This window comes from Diadema antillarum, unplaced genomic scaffold, assembly GCF_040938485.1.
Source record: "Diadema antillarum isolate AM-2024a unplaced genomic scaffold, OU_Dant_1.0 seq00001488_RagTag, whole genome shotgun sequence".
NCBI classification, from domain to species: domain Eukaryota; kingdom Metazoa; phylum Echinodermata; class Echinoidea; order Diadematoida; family Diadematidae; genus Diadema; species Diadema antillarum.
Window position 1 is genome coordinate 351,830 of NW_027272227.1, and position 24,294 is coordinate 376,123.

The 24,294-nt window shown below is 41.2% G+C and overlaps 1 protein-coding gene across 1 annotated transcript in view; it reads left to right on the plus strand.

Annotated features, from left to right (window-relative positions):
* Positions 1–24,294, plus strand: part of LOC139710006 (lipoyl synthase, mitochondrial-like) — a 184,180-nt gene that overhangs the window by 103,888 nt on the left and 55,998 nt on the right. Inside the window, exons 6-8 of the mRNA XM_071621957.1 lie at positions 3,006–3,063; positions 11,146–11,274; positions 22,930–23,075. Coding sequence (XP_071478058.1) covers positions 3,006–3,063; positions 11,146–11,274; positions 22,930–23,075 — 333 coding nt within the window. The remainder of the gene's footprint in view (positions 1–3,005; positions 3,064–11,145; positions 11,275–22,929; positions 23,076–24,294) is intronic.

Below are 24,294 nucleotides of genomic sequence, written 5' to 3' on the forward strand. Positions count from 1 at the left end.
TTACAATGTCAATCATGTAGAATACAGTACACGTATATCCTTTCTAACGTTAAACTGTATGGTGGCATACCAGACATACCACTCTGTATTTCCCAGGCGATCGTTTCTGTGAGGTCTATTCTCGGGCTTGGTGCCATGTTCTTTATACGCTCTTGCACTGGCAGCGGGGGAGATGCAGCTGGTTCATATCGGTAAGGTGCAGCCCCACGATAACGTTCTGGTTCATCGGCTGCCTCTCCCTCCCCATCTTCCCCTTCAACTTCATGTGCCTCCTCTTCTTCTCCGCTATCGTCAGAGCTGCAGTCTTCATCATCATCATCCATGTCGAAGTTTACCCATATAGGGGAAGACATTATGCTCGAGGTACCAGGTACAGTATCTGTGCAAGCTAACTTAGTGATAATGTACGTGGTAATGCGTACATGTCGACAGTCAGTGGGTCGACCGGGAGCGCACATCCCGCGGGGCCCGGGCCTGGCCGGGCTAGCTATCGTGTACGCGCGTGTACCAAGCTAGTAATCTGAGTGCTTGTGCTGAGCGGCGTCTGCTAACTGAGCACAACTCCGTGCTTATACGTCATCAATCGGTTCAGGGGTGTTGGTCACGTGACTATCTTTTTCGCAAAAGCTGCAACGGGGGGTCCTCCAAAAATGTGATATTTGGGGGAGTTTCTAGAATCGATAAAAACTGGAACGACACTGAGAACATGTTTACATTGATAATCATGACATATATTTTACATTTCTTTTGCATATCAAAACATTTTGCAAGCATTTTATTAGGTCTTTAACAACTATAATAAAAATAAAAAAAATTAAAGACTAGCAAAGAGAAGGAAATGTTTGATTACAAAAAAAAAGATCGGGGAATACACTTAAAATTAATCTAAAATATGTAAAATTTCTTTTGAACTATAGAGATTATGTGTTGGAGGAACTGCAAAAAAAAAAAATCAAATGCTTTACTAGTGGAGATAGGTCCTAGAAAAAAAATGTAGGCAAGCACACGATAGAGAAATGAGAGAAAAAGAAAGGAAAAATACAGGAAAGGAAAAAAAATTCAACTCAAGACAGCTTCCACCTCTCCTTGGGTACATTTTCTCCCATGATTATTGAAAATGTTTCGTTGTTCACATTTCCGCCGCGTGTTCTTCGTGTACGTAACATGCTGTACTTTGGCAATGATACACACGCCATTCGCACATAGTCGTGGAAACTTCGCACAAATTGCGCAAGAATAGTTTTCGGCTTCATTGTCGGAACACATTCGGGGAAAAACTTTTCTGAATGTTGGATTTTGTCATTCACGTCCTTCGCAAATCGTTCGCATGCTCCGTGAAATCACACCTTATGAGTTGAAGCGTAGATTTCACAAAGCAGTGAGACCATTTTTAGTTTCAGTCACAGCACACTTGCAAAGAAATCTTGTGTAGCAAAGCTGATTTCTACTCATCAATTAACATTGTTAAATTCAAGATAAAGGTTGTGTACTCTTTGTCTGAATGTGTTTTTATGCCTCCGCCACGAAGTGGTGCCGGAGGCATTATGTTTTCGGGTTGTCCGTCCGTCCGTCCGTCCGTCCGTCCGTCCTTCCGTCCGTCCGTAATGAATTTTGTGGACAAGGTAACTATCAAAAGCTGTTGAGGTATCCTAATGAAACTTGGCATGTATGTGTATTAGGGGGTGAAGTTGTGCCTATCAACTTCTGGGTGCACGTGCTCAAGGTCAAAGGTCAAAAGGTCAAGGTCAAATACATAAAATTTCACTATTTCCACCATATCTATGCAATGCCTGAAGATATTTTCTTGAAACTTAGTGTATACATGTATTACCCAATTTAGATTCTCTGGTGAAAGTTTGGGTCATGAGGTCAAAGGTCAAAGGTCAAAAGGTCGAGTAAAAGTATTAAAACTTCTTTTTTTCTCTGTAAATTTGAAAATTGTTCAAGGTATCTTCATGGAACATAGTATATATACATGTACTGACTGGCAGTGATTGTCTAGAGAATGTAGGGTTCATGGGGTCAAAGGTCAGGGGTCAAAGGTCAAGTGCAACACTTCAAAATTTTACTATTTCCCTCATGTTCATGCAATGCCAGCAGGATTAGTATTTTTTTTTTTTACACTTGGTGTATGCATGTGTAACCTAATAGAAATTCTCTGGAGAGTTTTTTTGTTTTCTTTTTCTTTTTTTATTGCCTCAAAGGTCAAAAGGTCAAAGATCAAGTGAAAGTGCGGAACTAACTTTTTCCTCCATATCTCGGAAGTGGCTCAATTTATCGTGAAACTTACTGCATATCTATGCATGTTCTACCTGAAAGTGATTATCTTATGAATTTTAGGGTCTAAGGCCAGATGAACATGGTAACAATTTACTATTCAGTACAGAAATTGCACTTTTTCTCCATACCGGTACCATGAAAATTACTCAATGCATAAATGTATGAATGGGTCAAAGTCAAGTTAAAGTCCTTAAATCCCCAAATACATGCTCTCCTATTCATGCTTTACTCATATGTGTTATAGGTGAATGTGAAAAACTGATATGAAGAACCTGTGCTGTGATGGAAGGCCCAGCATAGATGTGATGAATTATCATTTATGTGACCCATCAGGCCTGCACTGCACTGCCAACTGAAATTGCAGGGAGCATTGATTGGCTAGTCACAGTGGTTTTGTGTAATGCCCTTCAAATACATTTACATAGTGAATTGATTCAGATTCATAATAAAGTCACATCAATACTGACATTGTGATGATCAAGCAATCTATATTTTTGCTAAATCTGTGAGGACTATTTCTCTCTCAAAAAGACAAACAAATAAATATTTGTGCAAAGAAGTTCCATTTTGGTGTAATTGAATAAATACCCCTGATGGCAGTTTGTGTTGGCACACAGAGCAAGTCATGGTGGAGTGCATTGTTTTAAGTTCATCGCAAAGGCACTCTCATGCCTCCTCTTAGTTGCCTCATGAAATCAATGAATTATGTCTTTCATTTGCCATAGATTTGACTGATGGGGGTTCTGCCCACTTTGCGGAGACAGTTAGGGATATAAAAAGGAGGTAAGTTACAACAATACTGCAGATGCCGTATATTTTGCAGGCAAAATATTTTGCAAACCACTACTTGCAACACCTTTAATTACTACAGCAAACAAATGAGGAGCAGCAGAAATTATTATCTCATTTTTTAAAATAAACTAAGTGATTTCCCTTGCTGCATATTGCATTTTTGTAACCAGCAACAGTATTTTGGGAGGTCATGTTGCAAAAATATCGGACCACTTCCCATATTCATAACATTTTGCAATCCACTACTTGCAGACATTTTCATGATAGATAAACACTGAATTAATGAATGAAACACTGAAAAATGAATATTAAAGGAACAAGTGAAATGAGACAGAACCCCTTTATACAAACTACACCCAGCAGGGTGTGGCACAAAATACCTCTTTACCAATATACCACTATAGTACATACATGTGCAAATTTATTCTTCTGTCATTGTTGAACAATGTGTTGCCATGATAACAGTTTATTTTGAATGAAAATTATACAAATATTTTGGTTTAGCTAACTCTCAGTTTTGTTTTGTTTTAGCATTTGGCTTCAAATTTGGCATATGTGACCACTATATTACCTAGATGTGGAAAATTTATCTACGTCATTGTTGAAAATGTGTTACCATGATAACAGCATATTCTGAATGAAAATCATGCGATAATGTGAATTCACCTAACTCCCTCATCTTTTGAGCATTTGACTTGAAATTTGGCAAATGTGATGGCTATGATGTATAGTTGTGGAAACTTCATTTTTTGTTAATGTCAAACTTTGTGTTGCCATGGTAACAGCATTTTTTAATGAAAATCATAGAAATTGCTGATTTACTTATCTTGCTCCGTCATGTTTTGAGCACTCGACTTGAGATATGGGACATACGACTAACAATGAGCAAAACATACATTTATTCAATGTTTAACAATACATTGCCATGGTAACAAAGTAATTGCTGGTTGAGCTAACTCCGCCAGTGTTAGGTGGGGATATTAATCACATTGAGTGATAGTTCTGATAATTATTATTATTATAATCCATGTGTCTAGTAGGTCCATGGATATATATTCTGTAAGACTACTATTAGAAGGTGAACTTGTGATATTCAGGCAAGACCACCACGCGCAATTTTTTTTTTAAAGAACCTCAGCCCATCCAATGTTTGGCAAAGCCCAGAGAACTCATTTTTGCTTTGTCTTTGTATGTGGGTAATTCCATAAAATAGGGACCCACTTTGTGACATGCCTATTTTGCCAATAAAATCAGAAAATCAGATTTTTGTTCAACATAACTTTAAAAAACATTCATATTGAGTAAGTCCCTTGAAAACTGACTGAAAATTAACATTCTAAACTGAAATTGAAGGAAGTCGGCATACCAAATTGCAGTGTATGGGGAAAAACTGGTTCACCATGTAAAGGGGATACCATTGGTGTCCCCCTTACACAGTGAACCATCCATTTTGGCATCTTACCATATATTTCAAACTAGTTCTATGTTTGTTTCAATAGAAGTGATTATTTTGAAGTAAGAAATTAACTGTACTATTGAAAAAATGACACAACCCCTATTTTTGGCCAGGAAAAAGATTTTTCAATGTTTCTCGTGTAAGGGGGACACCAAATATTATTTTTGCATTTCTTTTTTCCAAATTAATAGAGTGGTCAATTTTTGATACCTGTTACAAAGAAACCACAGCTACATTGTAAAATATGCCAATGACGAGCAATTATTGTTGTGATAAGACAAAAAAAATAGCTATCACTGTGCCTCGACGTAATATTTAGGGGGACACCAAAGCCACGTGTGAAAATTATAATTTGGTCTTTTTTTCAAATTTATTTATTTTACCCCAATTTTCTCTTGAAATCTTTTAAACTATGTGATTGCTACCAAAATAACAACAAACAGTTCAACACTGGTCCTTAATATGGATTCCACACTCATAAATTGAGGTTTCTCGTGTAAGCAATTATGGGGACACCAAAACTTACACGTGAAACGTCTTTCTTGGGATTTACGTGCGTAAATGTGTATCAATTGATGCATGAATTATATTTATTGTGGTCAAAATTTGCTTGTCTTATATCATTTTTGACCCCTTAAAATAGAGTTTAATCCACAAACAAGCTGTAAATCTGTCTAACTGGTGTTACAGTAAAATGTCACACAATTTTGCCCAACAACGTTGTGATTTTGCACTTTTTATCAAAATTCATGTGGAACTTTGAAAAAGCAATATCTACTTCATTTCGCTTTACTTACCTATAAATATAACAATTGCCATTCTAATGCCAATTAGAATTGCCCCTGGTAGCTAAAAATATCTTTGAACCCCCTCGTTGCCCTGGCAATGGAAGGGAAAACTTTCACACACTCCCCTATATAAGCCCGAGCGTGGGCGATCTAGTCCTCTTTCTTCTGCCGCCGCTGCTCACTACGAGTTCCCCACGGTTTAGCTTACGCATATACAGATAAGATTGTTCCCTTTTTTACCTTATCGTGTTTGATTTCGTATTTATTTGAGGTATATTCCTTGTTCTATCGGCTGCTTAGCCTAGTTTGATTGTTTCTTGTTTTTAGTGACGGCTTAGGGCATTTAAGATGCCTAATTCGTCTCCCTCTTCGCCGCCCCGCTCGAACCCTACGGCGGAGGCTGTACTGAACATTTCAACGAAGGCGGGATCCAACGCCGCTAAAGCAGAGCAGGGCACAAAAAAGAGACCATGTAGTAATCCTGTGCTCCCTGCTTCTTCTCCTCCATCAAAGAAGGGAAAGAAGAGCGCCTTGAAAAAGCATTCTCTTCCCGGTCCATCCGAGAAACCAGGCTCCAATGTAGCGGTTTCTCCTGCCGTTAGACCCAACGAGACTAACCTGGCTCCGCCGACCAAGTCGGTAGACTCCAGTGTACTGAACGTCAACCAGCCTGCTAGCGTTGATAACAGCAGCTCGTTTAATACAACAGCGGCCTGCAATTTCTTCATGCAGGCCCTACAATCGGTTCTTATTTCACATAACCAGGGAACCCTTCCCGCACGGGCGGGCGATCCTACAGGTCCCTCGGTTTTTCCGATCCCTACGCAGTCTTGTCAGTTATCTCCCGGGGTCCCTTCCCGCACGAGCAGGCGATGCGACAGGCCTCTGGAATCTCGCCCCAGCGACCGTATCGTGAGCTCCGTCCTCCCCCGGGTCCGTCGGTCTGCCTACACGTGATAATGCGGCCCGTTCGGACTCGGCCCCCGTATTTCGACAATCCCGATGCCGAACCCGCGATAGGGCTTCCCCCCGCCGGAGAGAGGGGGAAGATATCGGGTCTCGCTTCCACTCTCGCGTTCCGACGATCAGTTTGGGTGACTATTCCGATGATGAGTTTGGATATCGCCCCCAAAAAATAGCATCTCGTGCGAGAAACTGGGCAGACAATGATACTGGTGTTAGTTTCCCATCGTCTCACTCAGTACACTCTATCAGCTTAGATGGTCGGGAAAGCATATTTACTGACGAGCTTCCTCCCTCTGATAAAGAATCAACGAATCAGACAGGTAGAAGGGACGGCCAGATAGCCGCTGAACTACTGATAAAGTACTGTCCCCAGTTAAAGGCAGAATCAACTGCTACTGAGGAAAACGAAGAGACCAAGCCCATATTTTGCTTGGAATCTGAATTGTCTGCTCGTAGCCAAGGACCCAGTGCGGTGAAACTTGATACCCCCTTTGCTACGTGTTACGCTAAACTAGCCCATTCGTCCCTGAAATCCCGATCTAGCCATTATGACGCTTTGTCCGGTTTTCGGTTTGGCAGTAATGATTTCAACGCGGTGTTCAATACACCTGCAGTCCCAGAGGCAGCGTTCCGTGTGGGTGACGCTCGCGCTCACAAATCCCACTTCAACCGCACGAGATCTCGATCTTTCGGAAGGATAGATTCGCAGATTGCCCACATTAAGAAGACAGCCCGTAGCTTGATGAGGCTCGCGGCTTATCAAAGCTATCTAATTATGGCGCAATGAGAAGCAAGCCGTTTGGCCATAGACGGGGAGGACCTGAAAAAGATCTCCGATTTGCTCTTGCGAATTTCAGATCTCCAGTTCGAACAGGCCGCCCGAACAGCGTTACTATGTTCAAAGTTTCGCAGATCTCAGGTGATGGAACAGCTCAAACTCGAGAAAGGGGCTGACTCCATACTCGCAAAATTGCCCCTTACGGGCCCAGACCTGTTTGCGGAAAAGTTTCAGCAGGTACTGGAGGACACCATCGCGGCGTCTAGCACTGCAGACAAGACCGCCTACAAACTGAGCAAACCCAACCGCTCCTTTCGACCCTCTAGGGACCATATGCCCCCTCAGTTAGGGTTCTTCCGTGAGGGATGATCATCTCAAGGTTCCCCCTATCGCAGACATCCGTACAGTCAGTCTTACAAGCCACCATCCGACTCTCGCAGGCCTGAGGGCAGAGAGCGGGACGGAAGATCGTATAGACGACCCCGGGGACAGCAATCTAACCCCCCCAGAATGCAGTCGACTGCCCCCCAGCGGGACCTTTCATCACAGTTATGACTATCCGAATCAGCACGCAGGGCAACCCCCAGTAAGGGGCAGACTCAAAGTATTTGCCCATCAATGGTCACAAATCACCTCAGACAAATTGGTGCTCTCAATAATTCAGAAGGGATATGTTCCCTCACTGATTCACCCAGAATTGCTTCCGGAGATATAAGCAAGAAAACCAACCTGCCAACAAACCCACAAAAAAAGGGCTTTGTTACAAGAGATAGAGTCCCTACTAACCAAATGGGCGATTGTTCAGGTCCACACAAGAAGGCATCTTGTATTATCCCCAGTTTTTCTCACCCCCAAGCGAAAAGGCGGATTCCGCATGGTGCTAAATGTAAAAAAGCTAAATCGATACATTGCAAATTCCACTTTCAAAATGGAAAATCTCCGCAACATTCTGCCGCTCATCAAGGCAGACGATTGGGCAGTCTCCATAGATTTAGTAGATGCCTACCTTCATGTTCCCATTGCCCACACTGCACAGCATTTTTTCGGTTTCGCAGTGGCAAACAAAGTGTACCAATATCGTGCTCTGCCCTTTGGTCTCAAAACTGCCCCACGCATCTTCACTCGAATTGTTCAGACACTCGCAGCCCACTTACGAGAAAGGGGCATTCAAATTTTTGTCTATCTAGACGACTGGCTGGTATTAGCAGACTCTGCAGACATACTACGCCGTCACTTAGACATTACATTAGACCTAGTCTCCAAGCTAGGTTTTCTCGTAAACTATGAAAAGTCTCAGCTCGAACCCACTCAGAATCCAGAGTTCTTGGGCGCCAAACTAGACTTGAAACTAAGGCTCGCCCATCCCCTCCCTCACAGAATAGACAAGGTTCATCTAGTGGGGGGATTCCTACTCCGCACGTCTCACGCACAAGCCAAGCACTGGCTGCGTTTCTGGGCCTCCTTGCAAATCTCTTGGACACAGTCCCAGATTGCAGAAGGAGAATGAGGCAGAGCCAAATGGCCTTTCTCAGTCAGTATCGCCCACTAACAGACCCGATGACTCAAATTTTCCGCCTTACAAGGACATTGTCCCAGGCGGTTCGCTGGTGGATGCCCCCAAATACCCTACAAATGGGAAAACCCTTCACTACCCCAGCCTATGGCTATGGGGTGGGGTGCAGTACTAAACTCGGACCAGGTTCCAGGAACTTGGGGAGAAAGAGACAGGGGTCAGCACATAAATGTACTGGAAATGTGGGCAATACAGAATGCTCTGTTTGCCTTCAAAGACAGAGTTCGGAGGAAAACGGTTCTGGTAAAGTCAGACAACCTCACGGTAGTATCTTACGTAAACAAACAAGGGGGCACAAGGTCGAAACCTTTGTGCAATCTCTCTCTAGACATTCTAGATTGGTGCGATTTGGTGGAGATGAATCTCATAGCCTCTCACATACCAGGAAAAGACAACTATGTGGCAGATTTCCTGTCGAGGGGAAGTTATCTCCCCACAGAGTGGCAACTCAATCCAAGCATTGCCAAACAGATCTTCAACAGGTTCGGTCCCCCTCAGGTCGACCTATTCGCATCGACATTGAACAAGCAGTTGCCAGTTTATTGCACAAAACACAATGATCCAGCAGCTCTGATGACAGACGCATTCACAATGCAGTGGAACAGGTTTCTGGGGTATGCGTTCCCACCCTTTGCATTGATACCAAGAGTACTACAGAAAGTGCTAACAGACAAGGCAACCCTCCTTCTGATAGCTCCTTGGTGGCCAAAACGGCCTTGGTTCCCCACACTGTTAGACCTCCTAACCTCTCCCCCAGTAATCCTTCCCTTCAGGGAGGATCTCCTCTGTCAACCAGGGACATCCACATGCCATCCCAAGGTTCCCTACCTAAAGCTAACATTATGGACCATTTCAGGGAGATTGCGTCCTAGGCAGGTCTTTCGGGAAGGGCTGCAGAACTATCCTCCTCCTTCCTTAGATCGTCTACACGAGCCACTTATGACTCTAGACTACAGTACTACTTCAAGTGGTGCTACGATAAGAAAGTGGATCCTTCCACAGCACCTGTAGGCGAGATCGCTGAATTCCTCCTACATCTATTTGACAAGAGCTTAGCCTTCTCAACAATCAGAGGCTACAGATCGGCTATTTCAGCCTTACATAAAGGCTTCAGAGGGGGAGAAATGGTAGGATCCTCCTCTCATCTGAGTAGACTAATGAAATCCCTCTTTTTGTCTAGGCCTCCTCAGAAGAAACTGAGTCCCTCTTGGAGTTTATCGAGAGTTTTGCGTGCTCTGTCCAGGGCTCCTTTTGAACCTATGCACGACAGTTCTCTTGCTAATCTAACCATCAAAACCATTCTCCTCGTAGCAGTCGCTAGTGGGAGAAGACGCAGTTTTCTGCACGCTCTCTCTACCAAACCTGGCCACATTCATTGGGAAACTAATGGGGTTAGACTAATCCCTCATGCCAAATTTCTGGCTAAAAATCAAACCATAAACCCTACGCCAGGTGAGATCTTCATCCCCTCCCTTAAGACTCTGTCCTCCATCTCCCAAGACAAACTATGATGCCCTGTGCGGGCCCTTAAATGGTATCTTCACAAAACCGAAGAATTGCGCACTTCAGACAATCTATTTATCAGTATCAATCCTCCCCATGGCTCGGTCTCCCCTGATACTATTTCTCGCTGGATAGTTCAGGCCATTAAAGCTGGGGGTACGACTTCGATCCTCTCCCATAAGGTGCGGGCCCATGACACTAGGGGCATAGCCTCCTCCTGGGCTCTCTTTCAGGGAGTCCCCCTGGAAGATATTCTCAAGGCTGCCTACTGGCATAATCCTAACTCCTTTACGTCCTGTTACTTGTCAGACGTTATTTCCAATGAGGCCTCATTTGCCTCTGCAGTTCTTTCCTGTCCTAGCAGGAAGTAGTTCCATCTTGACTGAACCTCCTGCCTCAGCGAGCATGCAGCTCGTTAGCCATGATCAGTGAAAGAAGAAGGTTCCCTATCTTGAGGTTTTCCGCAGTCCCTCCATCCTCGGATCTCGGATCTGGCAATTGTTATATTGATTGGTAAGTAAAGCGAAATGAAGTAGATATGTTTGTTCGGTATCGAACATTTTATCTACGAGAGAGCTTTACTTACCTATAGGTCCCTCCCTCCTCCCCTCTCTGCGGTTCAGCCGGTTCATCGGCATCGAAAGAGGACGAGATCGCCCGCGCTCGGGCTTATGTAGGGGAGTGTGTGAGGGGTTTCCCTTCCGTTGCCGGGGCAACGAGGGGGTTCAAAGATATTTTTAGCTACCGGGGGCAATTCTAATCGGCATTAGAATGGCAATTGTTATATTGATAGGTAAGTAAAGCTCTCTCGTAGATAAAATGTTCGATACCGAACATACATTTCTATATTTTACTTTGAAAAGGAAGATACTTACCTGAATAAGAGTATTCAGAAGTAAAATTGATTTAGGGTATGTAATTTTTCAGCAATGACAATATGAAGCAAATAGAAGGGGCATTTAACTAGTAGGACCCTTTTTAATGGAATTACCCATGTGTGTTAATACAGGAAGCCATCCATCTTGGTAGAATGTCTTACTCCAGACTTCAGAGGGGACCTTGAGGCAGTGGAGAGAGTGGCTTTGTCTGGGTTGGATGTTTATGCTCACAATGTGGAAACAGTCAGCAGATTACAAAAGTAAGATTCTTCTTGTCTGGTATTGTGCCATGATAGCATATCTATGCGAATGACCACTTATTCCTAAAATTGACCTTCCAAGCTCAGTGTTGTGATGATATGAAATGATGGTATGTGTAATTTAGGCATATGGAATCATATGTACTTTTTTCTCAGCAGTACGTTCATAGCTGTGGTAGAGCACATAAAGAAATAATTTTTTTTCTGGTGTACCCTGAATGCAGATAAACCTCAATAAAAATTTCCAACTGCATGCTATACACAGTGAAAAAGGTAAAAATGCAATGTCATACAAGAATTGTATGAACTCAGGTACATCATTTTAGCAGTTATTGTTGTTTTTCAGATACGGTACACGTTAATGAAAATATCCCATGATATTACGTTTAAAATTCTGTTGAGAACAGTGGACGCACAAGCCCAACAGTGCTCATAATGAAATTTCCCACGCTTTCAACGAACTGAACGAATTTAACAGATTCAACCCAGAACCTCCAATAGTTCTTAGTACGATCTTCATGGAATCACAAACGAATTAAACATATTTAGTGAAATCTCAAAATAATGCCAATGAACCTAAAAAATTTCAACACATGTGTTTTTTATGCCTCCGCCATGAAATGTTGCCGCAGGCATAATTTTTCGGGTTGTCCGTCCGTCCATCGTTTCGTTCATCCTGCCGTAATCAATTTTGTGGACAGCATAACTAAAAACCTGTTTTAGATATCCTAATGAAACTTGGCAATGTGAGTGGGTGAAGTTTTGCCTGTCAAGGTTTGGATGCACATGCTCAAGGTCAAGTCAAGGTCAAATGCTCAAAAATTTCACTATTGCCGCTATATCTATGTGATGCCTGAAGGTATTTTCTTTAAACTTAGTGTATACACAATCAACCTAATAAAGATTCTGTAGAGAGAGTTTCGGGCCATAAGGTCAAAGGTCAAGTAACAATGTGAAAATCTACTTTTTTCTTCATGCCTCAGAAATGGTGCAATGTATCTTCATGGAACTTAGTACATATGCATGTACTGACAGTGATTATCTAGGGAATTTGGGGGTCATGGGGTTAAAAGGCGAGGAGTCAAAGGTCAAGGTCAACTCCTCAAAATTTTTTTCTATTTCCTTCATATCTATGCAATGCCTGCAGGATTTTTCTTAAAACTTAGTGTATTCATGTATTACCCAATATAGATTTTCTGGGAAATTTTTTTATGCCAAAAGGTCAAGTGAAAATGCTAAATTTCACTTCTCCATATCTCGGAAGTGATTCATCATTAACTCATTTATGATGGTTTGCTTTGGTGAGCGAACACCCCCACAGACGGACAGGTTTTCCGAAATCGAGCCAGAACCCAGGGTTACTAAGGGGGTGTGACTTTATGGTCCTGCTTTACCCAATCATAAAATTGCTGTGTTTGAGGTGTAGGAATCCGCTTTCTGTTTGGTGAATAACAACGGCTCATGAATAATAATGTCGCTTTCCCCTCGATCTGGGTTCACACGCATGATTTGAACTTCATGCACTGTACGATCGTCAATTTTATGTTTCCCTATCAACTTATATGAAAAACTAGAGAAGCACTCTGAGAGCGCAGACCTCCGCCAAGCATGCAGCTCATTTCCACCACTGATCTTGTTCTTCTATAGAGATATCAGTGATTTCCACCCATACGTACTTGTAGCATTGTGTGGCTGAAAGTCGCCCGATTTCCCAATATAGAAGCCTTTGTTACGTCATAAAACCCTCTTGCTGCACGGCACGCCTCGCCCTAGCAGAAACTAAAAGCACACACTTTTAGTGCGCGCATGCAAACCTCAAATATGTGCAGCCTGAACTCCCAAGTTTCATTGACCCTACCTGCCAAAAATATCAAAAAGTCCTTCATAAATTCTCCAAAAATGTTTCGGATCACTACCAAAAATTTTAATCATCTGTTACTTGTATCATGCTAAATCTTTCCTGCAAGTTTCATCCAAATCCGTTGATTTTTCCACACTGGACACACTAAAACTAACTAACAAACAAACCAACCTACGGTAACGAAAAACATAACCTCCTCCCTTGGCGGAGGTTACCGTAAAGTTTCCGTGTATAAGACGCACTATTTTTTCGTCGGAAAACATTGAAAATCGGGGGTGCGTCGTATACACGGGTACAGTCGAATCACAGAAAAAAATCCGTCATGTACACCCAATTTTTATAAGGCCAACTTGGGGCCATGTATGCCCATGCAATCGACGTTTGGAAGGTAAGCAATCACTAAAACTTGCGGATAAATGAGCGATCTTTCAATCTGGGACACCTAAGCTGCAAATACGAGATAAACTTACATCGGCCTTGTGCAGAAGAAAACGATGTATCAATCTGGCCCATAGACAACAGCTGTAAACGGCAACTGCTGTATGCTACCGATGTCGGTCTACCAAGCTACCAACAGCCAACCTAGTAGCTGGAATACGCAATGTACAGGTATCATTACTAAATTACCGATACCGTAAAAAACTTATCAATGTACCAGTATCAATAGGGCCTCATCCACGTCAAGCTCTGCTTATGATGACGGTCCCCCCTGTATTGATTTCTCCTTTGTTAATAGATACAGTCTGCCTTAATATGTTATTTTTGATTCATAATTATGCCACTTCAGACTGAATGTTGTTACGCAAATGATTTTTTCTTCGTATTGATTTGTATGTATCTGTATCATTTTGTTTTCATTTGCAATTGTATTCGGAGAAAGAAAATGCAGAAATAAACCAAACAAAACAACAAACAAACAATATGGCCATAGACAAAAGCTGTAAAATACGGAGTAGGATCGACACTATGTCACCGTAAATATGAACGATGTGTGAAGCATGCATGCATATCCATGTCGTTCGTTTTGCTCTTCATTTCACGAGGCCAGCAAGGATAGCATAGCTACACTGCACTGTAGCTAGCTAGCTAGCTAGCAAGCCTTTGGCAAAGGCAGCAGCTGCAGAGAGGCTTTTGCAATGGACTCGCGTGCACACAGCGATCGGATCGTAGCGCGCTTGGCCTGTTGCGCGCTGTGTGTGCAAGTCCATTGCTCTCTGTGTGCGTGTGCTGAAATTATAGCGAGCTGCCTTTTGCAAAAGGCTAGCACTGTGGCATACAAGCATGGTACAAGAGACACACACATTACTGGTAATCCCTCCGGGCGAAACAACAGTGAGTGTAATTTACCGTACGCACCGTACGTCTCGCCGTATGATCCCTCTGCTACACTTGTTGATGTTTTTTTCTTATTTTTCGTAATGAACCTTCCAGTCTGACATGCGTCAATATGCGAGACACCCTCTGCTATGCATGACAGAAAAGATCGTACTGTACACTCATGAGTACGATATGCATGACACATGTACCACGATTGAAAGGCGAAACAATAGCAAGTGAGTACCGAGGGACAAGTCTCGCACTTTGCGTCTCCCATATTTTGCCATTGTCCGATGAATACCGTTAAAAGAAAGTATAAAAGGAAATGAAAAAAAGAGCAAAATACATGCTGAATTCTAGGGAAATTTTGAGCTGAAATAATATGTATGACACACGCAATATTTGCGTGGAAATTTTTCGTGTTTTTTTTTTTTTTTTTTTTAAATTTTAGGCCCGAAAAGTAGGGGTGCGTCTTATACACGGGTGCGTCTTATACACAGAACTTTACGGTATAACACCTACTACTATTGACCTGCACGCTATGGCAGTGATGTCACAAATTTTCATTTTATGGAAACTATTATGATTTTGTTGGCCTTAAACCTTTAAAGTCTTTCAATGAAAAGCGATCTATCGAGGGATTGTAGACAGGTGGCCTCATGTGTTTCCATTTACACAACTATAAGACATGGTAAGTAAATCTGATCGTACTGTGGTGATATCAGTTGCACACTCAGGAATCCACTCTTGACTTCGTATTGTTCACGAAATTTGTTTGGTATAGCTAGGCAAGGAATTTTGGAAACAATAGGAAGTTATTTGATTCTATACAAGATACAACATACGTAAACCTGTGATGCCTGGCTTGGGCTCCTTGTATTCAAGTGCAAAGCTTGTGTGCCTGTAACAGGAACACATGGCTTTATTTCAACACTAGGGAAATCATCAATGGCAATGTAATGTTGTAACTGGAATAAGTTTCGCAGACCAACATTCCATTTGAGCTTGTTTCTTGGTTTCGTTTCAACAATTCCCGTAATGTTGACAAGAGCCTGGAATGTTCAATATTCAAATAAATCATTGCGTCTCTCTAGCTATCTTTGACAACTAATGATGACTAAATCTGCATAATCCACGCTTTTGAAATACCTGCCATCCACACTGAAGTTTTCTGTATAAAGAAGTTTACTTTCTGAAATTATCCATCATGACTGCCTACAGATTACAACTGTGTGACTTACGTTTCCATTGGATGAATAACAGAGATCCACGAGTGCATTTGTGATCTTATTATCGGGGTTTGATACTGCCATTTTTCTGTGCAATCTTACGATTCACTTTCAACTCTAACATAATGTCAGGAAGATATTGTTCACTGTATATAGTATCAAATGAAATACGAGTTCACCCAGTGATATAATAAAACGCCATCACCAACCAAAATGGTTGTTGGTACGTGTATTATTTTTTTATATCGAAAGGAAGAATTAAACACCTGTTCAAGTCAGTTGATACAGCATGAATGAGTATGGGAATCTGTACATGGGAGTCTATGCGATGAGAAGAAAACAAAAAGAAATAGGCTGGTCTTCTAAATTTTGTTTGATGGATGGTAGTCTGAACACACTTTTGCAAATGAAATGTAATATAATTATACATGACCAGGTTTGCCTATAATCTGTGTTTTGGTAATATCTTTGCAGATTATATATATTATTGGCTGTAACAATTTTACAGGCAAAATATCTTGGAGAAGTAATCATCACCAACAATGATAATTTCCTATCTACAATATGTATATGTTTGTACATGGGAATGAAGAAGTGGATAGCTGGGAAATGAAATTGATGTAATGAGATCAACTGAAGGAGCACTAATCAAGGCAAAATGTATTACAAAGGAGGAGCAAAAATGGCAAATAAGTATATAAAAAATGGTACATTATGCAAAAGATTTTTGCAGTCATTTTTTTGTATGTTTGTCTTTTCAATTTTCATAGCTGGGTCATTCAAAATTTCCCACAAAAATGATAGAGCCATGAAGATACTCATTCAATTTCATTTTCCTTTCACTATCAGGGATGCCAGTTTTTCCGGCAATAGCCGGAAATTCCGGCTTTTTTCATATTTTGGTGTCCAATTTTCTGGCTTCGTGATATCATTTCCGTCTGTGTGGGAAAGCCGGAGAGCACGAGAAAGAAAACAAAGAAAGAAAGAAAGAAAAAACGAAAAAATATGATCATCTAAACTTACGGGACATTCACTTTCACGATTTTCCGTAGTATGTTTCGCATATACTTGGGCATGAGAATATCACAAAACGACTGTCATGCAAAACTAGCGCGATGTTGCTGCTGCTAGCTGGGACATGCAAACACGTGCGATGATAGCGATCGAACAGTGTGTGGTGTTTCTATGCGATGTACTATGTGCGGTGCATGAATCATACTGCGCTCTCACTATAGCTACAGCGCTGAGACGGGTGTGGTGAGTCGATTGAGTCAGCTGAACGAAGCAAAAACTATGGATTTTTACGACACTAGGACTTCTTTATTTTTGCTACAAATTCCTTTTTTTTTTCTAGAATACGACCACATTATTGTCTGGAAAGCGTTATACCAGCACGTGCGATCACGATCGAACAACATGTGGTGTTTCTAGGCGATGTACTATATGTGCGGTGCATGGATCATGCTGCGCTCTCGCGCATACTTGGGCATGAGAATATCACAAAAACGACTGTCATGCAAAACTAGCGCGATGTTTGCTGCTGCTAGCTGGGACATGCAACACGTGCGATGATAGCGATCGAACAGTGTGTGGTGTTTTCTATGCGATGTACTATGTGCGGTGCATGAAATCATACTGCGCTCTCACTATAGCTACAGCGCTGAGAGAGTATGGTGAGTCGATCGAGTCAGCTGAACAAAGCAAAACTACGGAGTTTACGGCACTAGGACTTCTTTATTTTTGCTACAAATTCATTTCTCTGGAGAATACGACCACATTATTGTCTGGAAAGCGTTATGGAACATCCAAACGACGGAGTTACAGTACCGTTAGTACCGCATCGGAACTTCTTTACAAATCTTCAGATTCATTTCTTTACTGCTCTCATTTTTTGAGCAATTGACCCCACATTTCGCTTGTGTGACCACCATCAAAGGTAGATGTGCAAAACACCTTTTTTGTTACCATGGCAATGGCAAATTTTTAGAAAATCATATGAAATGTTGTGGATCGAACTACTCTCATTTTTTGTAGCAATTCAATTGAAATTTGGTGTATACGTTCAATGTTTAGTTGTGCAGGATGCCTATTTTGTTTGTGAATATATCTGTTGCCATGGCAACAGCAGCGTTTTTATATCAATCATACAAAAATATGTGGATTGACCTAGTTCCCTGAGTTTTTTAGTATTTGACTTGAATTTTGGCACATGTGACCACTACGGTATGTTGATGTGCAGAACACATCTTCTGTCGATGTTGAACAATGCGTTTCTATGGTAACAGCATTTTTTCACTAAAAAGAATACAAAAATATTGTGGATTCAGCTAACTCCCACAGTCTTTGAGCATATGGCTTGAAATTTGGCACATGTGACCACTATGGTACGTAGATGTGCAAATTTAATCTTTCTTCATTGTTGAACAATGCATTGCCATGGTAACAGCATATTCTGAATTAAAATCATACAAAAATACTATGGATTCAGATATCTTTCTCAGTCTGAGCATTTGGCTTGAAATTTGGCACATGTGACCACTATAGTACATAGATGTGTAAACTTAATCTTTCGTCATTGTTGAACAATGCATTGCCATGGTAACAGCATTTTTTCACTAGAAATGATACAGAAATATTGTGGACTCAGCTTACACCCTCAGTCTGAACTCTGAATTGTGATGTGCTGTTGAATGCTACACTTCAGCCCTACAGGAAAGGGTTATAGCAATCAAGACAATACTTCTTCTGCTTCTTTTGTTTGCTTGCTAGTAAATTCATATGGAGGTATGTATAGAATAAGATTTAGTATTGTTTATGTATGTTTATGGTTACATCAGAATGGACTTCTTTGTGTCAATATTCTGAAACTACTGTACAGTAAAATCATGCATTGCTCTGTTAGAACAGATTTGACGCATTTTAACTAATGTAGAATTCCTCGCCGATAGTTTTAACTAACTTCAACAGAATTTTTCTCTCGGATAAAAAAAAAAAAAAAATTGTTAGAAATCACAACACATTTAAAGGGACTGTACAGTACTGGTTGAGGTGAGGATTTGGCTTGTAACGTTTTGCGAAATATTTAGACACCACTCTATGAAATGTTAAAGAGCAGACAATTGTAAGGGGAATCAAAAGTTTATTTGATGAAAATCGGTTTTGAATGACTGAGATATATATGTAAAAACAAGGAAAAACAAAGAGATCCTAATAAAAGTTGTCTCCTGTCAATTTCATTAGGATCGCTTTTTTGGACATCTCAGCCATTTCAAGGCCAATTTTCGTCAAGTATACATTGAATCCTTCTAGAAATTACATGCTCTTTCATATTTCATAAGAGGTGTCTCATAATCTCACCAAAAATGTTATAAACCTGAATCTTCACCTCAACCAGTATTGTACAGTCCCTTTAACATTTTTGTTTTTCATTTTCTACAGCTTTTGGCAGTTTCAACATATTTGATCTGCATTCAAGATTACATTTTGCAAAGCATTGGGAATTTTCAACAGTTTCAACAGAATTAGTGTCATGCATGAATGCTTTCAACAAACTTAAGGAATTTGCTAATCAGTGGCTGACGCTTATAACGAATTCAACGGAAATGTGTCGTATAGCAACTCTTTTAAGGAAATGTCATCGGCGTGTTTTTTCCATTAAAAGAGAAGTCCGGACGATTTTGAATAAATTTCACAGTCGAGAGGATCTTATCCGGTCAATGGATTTGAAATTTGTGCGCATGTGATGTGTGCGCCTGTGCTGGCCGTCAATTCAGTGTAGCTGTCCCAGGTTCCTCTCGACCGAGTCACATTAAGTCATCAATTCGAACAGAAAGGGACTATTGGCAGAATCAAACGTTGCCCGAAGCCTGTTGTCAATACTTCAACTTTACCGGTAAGTCTTCAAATTGAAGAAATTTTTCGATTTTAAGCTGATATTTATCCGCGATACTACCTTATCATGATCCTGAATGCGACAGTGCGCAGCCCCATTACGCTATGCGTATGGGGCTGCTGGTCACAGTTACCGGCAGCGGTACTACTAGTATGATGAAGCTGGCGCTGGCGTTTCTTCCGCTGTTCAAAGTTATACGGTCGTAATTTACCACCGTCAGACAAACTAGACAGTCTCGGACAACAAGAGAGGCAATAATTCTGAAATTGACAGACTGATTTCAGATTGTTCACACTCAGAAGTCGAAAAAGCGATCAGGGATTGTGATAGCATTTTGCAGCAGCAGACGTAAATATATGCCTGATCACTCTGATGGCAACAATAGCCAATGAATTGTAAGTGATGGGATGGACACTAATAAGTACGCCAATATTACAATATATATAATGTTTCAATAAAATGAAAATGCTATAACATTGCGCCTATTTTACATTAATCTTTGACGGATTTTATATATATATGTATATACCGAAGATCATTTGAATAAAGGAATACAGTATTTGGCAACAGCACTCCTAAACGGTGTACGGATTCCTGCGGTAGCGCCGACTAGGCAGACCTAGGCAGGCATGCAGATACCGCACCGCAGTCAGCAGTGCGATGGGAGGTCGATGCGTAGCTGGGCTGCGCTCGCGGTGCTCTCAGTGGAAACTGAGCCTGATACGTCACGCGCAATGCATTCTGGGACAGATAGTACGAAGGGCTGCTCGAGACGGATTCGAACACGAAGAATTACCTTATCTTTTAAAAAAATCATAGTAAATGTATCTGATGGTCTTTTCTCGTCGGGAAAAAGGTAATAGGTTCATGAAATATTGTTCTTTACACGGGAAACGGCTGATAATCGTCCGGACTTCCCCTTTAACAGAAATTTGCTATTTTTGTCGAATGTTTTCATTACCGCATACTGTACATGACCGATTGGGCTTTGTAATGTAGATTCAGTTAAGGCCAAGTAAAAAAAGAAACCAGTTTCTCGTCCTCGCGCGCATTGATTTTGGCCGCCGCATCGATTTTTTTACTATTTACTATTTTCAAAATGGCGCTGAAAATACCAAGAAATTCATAATTCTCGTCCCAGCCCGCTCCCCGCCCGCGTCGATTTTCAGTTGCCGCATCGACTTTTTTTATATTTACTATTTTTTCGGCCGCCGAAAAGAAAATCGACAATTAACCTACCAATCATGATGTCTCATTTCTAGTTTATACGCCTTGCGTCCTCTACTTAGCTGTATTACAGCAGCTGTAGCTTCTGGTATGTGAAACGCATGCATTTCTCACTGCGAGCTCGGCAAGAAGGAATGACCCACAAAGCAGTCGAACTGTAGTTGGATGGGCGCGGGCGCGGGCCTCGGCTAGCTGTGATGTACAGCGCACTCGGCACGTCGTGAACGCGATAGCGGCAATATTTTTTGCGATCAATCGCTGATATTCCACGCATATTTCGCGCATTGTTCGTATTTTTCCCCGTTTCTCATATTTCAAGCGGATGAATTGTACTGTACAAGTGCGTGTGAGGATTGTAGATCGAGTTTGTATACGTTTTCATGTCATTGTGACTACAATTGTATGTGCATGTGTGTGCAGTGTCGGAAGGTACGGTGCCGGTGCAGTGGCCGTGCCGCACCGTATTGGCAAAGTGTGCGTGTCTGTAGCTGTCCAGGGTCGGTCACCGGTACCATCCCCTGGTCTGTCAGCTGTCTGCACCAATGCATGAACACATTCGAATGTGTAGAAGCCCGTACACTCTGCTCTGTAACGTTGCATCGCTGACGGCGATTTATTGTTCTATTTTGAAGAGAAAATGAATGCGCTTTTTTTTTCCAGCAAATGTAGAATTATCAAATGGGTGTATCTACAAAATAAATAACTTTTCCACGGATTCTGGTTTGTCTCATATTTCTGCGGGATACTTTTCTTTACAGATGTAAATTCACGGACACGGCCGTGAGTCGTATCATCTGTAGTGTGGTATACAATCATTCATCATCCAAAATCACATAATGATGAGTGATTTTCAAATGTCTTTTTAGAACATGAAGAAACATCTTTAAATGTTTAGTGCTATAATGCCATATCAGTATCATTTTGACATCCATCTGCAATTGCACAACAGTTTCCAGTTAAATGTGCTACAATTGTACTGTGAAGAAATGCAGATACATACCAGCTGTGTGGACACAAAAACACCAATGATGAATAAAGCAGTGTTTTGAATATCATGGAATTTATCTCAGTCGTACATTCTTTGTTGAAAGACATGTTTTATACCTGTTTGTAAATAGCACAATACATCAGAATTGCAAGTACACTGGTATCAGAAATGCCATTACAACACTAAATACCAGTATTAAGATGGTCATTTTTCCTTGACATCTGTAGTGGAAAGAAAAAGCAAATGTATTTCTGCATGCATGAAGTTTCATTTCAAGTATGGTACATAATCTGTTTGTTTGAAAATGCACAGAGTGCAGGCAAGACATACACTTGGGACCTGGGGGGAATTTCATGAAGCATTTTGTGAAGCATTTTGTCAAGTTGTCGGACAAATTGGGCTCTCAGCCAATCAGATGCTAGGATTTCAATAGCTTGTAACAGTTTGTCAGAAAAATATCCGACCAAAATGCTTCATGAAATGCCCCCAGGGGGGCATTTCATGAAGGAACTTGTCGGATAAAATATCTGACAAGTCCGTTATATCCGACAAGTTTTGAGAAATTCTTTAGTCTGATTGGCTGATTTCTCTGAACTTGTCGGATATAACTGACTTGCCAGATATTTTATCCGACAAGTTCCTTCATGAAATTCTGGGGGGCATTTCATGAAGCGTTTTGTCAGATATTTCGTCTGACAAAATGTTAAAAGCTACTGAAATCCTTGCATCTGATTGGCTGAGAGCAAATTGTCCGACAAGTTGTCGGACAAAAATGCTTCATGAAATGCCCCCCATGTCTCTCATAACACAGCTACCAGAGTGATATTTCATTTCATAAATTGGATATAGAAAATAGTAAAGCCCTCTCTCGTTACCTTTCTCAGAATTACCGGACGAGAAACACATATTACTTTCATTTTGACAATCCTCGAAAAAATAGTAAGATATCAAATAGTAAGGACCTCCCTCATCGCCTTGCTCAAAAAACCCGGACGAGAAACTACTATCTTTTTTTACTTGGCCTAAGCATCTTACAGTGTACACTTTATTCATCAGCCTCAAGGCTCATGGAGGCAATAGTCTTGCACCTCTATGTAATCCTTCTTTCCACTGATTCACATATCTTCCCCATCACATCTAGGTTTGTGCGAGATCCAAGGGCCAATTACAAACAGACACTGTCAGTGTTGGAGCATGCAAGACAGGTAAACCCTGAAGCCTTTACCAAGTCTTCAATCATGCTTGGCCTTGGAGAATCTGATGAAGAGGTCTTCCAGACTCTCAGAGGTATTTCATTTTTCTTATCTCTCTCCCTCTCGCTATATATACAGTGCAACCTCTCCTATCTGGCCTCCCATTATCCGGACCTTTTTATCATCCGGATGCAATCTTGGCATGAGTTTTTTTTTTTTTCAATCTGATAATTATGGGGAAAAGGAGGATTGCAAACTCAAACAAAATTCCTTGACAAACTCACATGAATTACACATTATTCCCAACAGACTTAACATACATTCACATCTAATTTTCATCTAAATAACAATGCACTCAGACATTCTCTACCCCCAGCTCACCACAAGAACATGGACAGAAAATTTTGCATTAAATCAGGGCACAGTGCAGGCAATCGTTCATTGAGCAAATTACATGTATCAAAGAATTTTGAAGACATCAGCTAGACCAGCTGATGAGAATGTGACATGTTCACGCAAAATTGATATACTATACAGTCTACGATGTATGTGCTCCTCTCATTCCCATTGCCACATGTAGGCCATGTCATGCACAGCTGTCAAGATGACTAGACTTTGCACTGGTTCAAGTTCATTGGTTGGGCAATGAAAAACATTAATGCTCACTATTTGTTGTAATGCGAGCATTGCTGGACCGCAGTGCACCACTTTGTGCAATTTTTCAGTGCCGAGCCATGATTATTGAATTTTTACATTTAGTTTTGCTGACTCATTCTGTTTCCTTCCAAGACCTGCTTGATGCACTCCTCAATATCTAAGCAGGTAAATTTGACAACAAATTAATTTTGCGCTGATAGCGCAGAAAGAGTTTCAGTGTATGCTACTTTCTGTAGGTTACATTGTAGGTGAATAGGGACGGCGAGGTGAATAGGGACAAAACCGAGAAAAGTTTTTTGAATGTGCATGTTTCATATTTGCTTGAACTTTTTTTCTTACTTTTATCACAGGATGGAAGGACCATCCAACAGTGTCCAGAAAGTGGTCCTCCTGATGTGAAAAATTTTTTAAAGGGTACAGGAGGTCCAAATAAAAAGTTTTCAAAAAATCACAAAAAAATCAGGGCGGTCAAAACTTTTCTGCTCCTGTTGCCATTGATTAATGAAATTCGCTGAAAATGTTCATGAATCTAGCCTATTAGGTCCTACAACACACCTTTAAATATGAAATATATATTCCTACAGGAATTTGTGACAGCACATTTTTTCTTCTCTTGGGCAAAAAATCAGTTAGACTGGGGTGAATAGGGACACCAT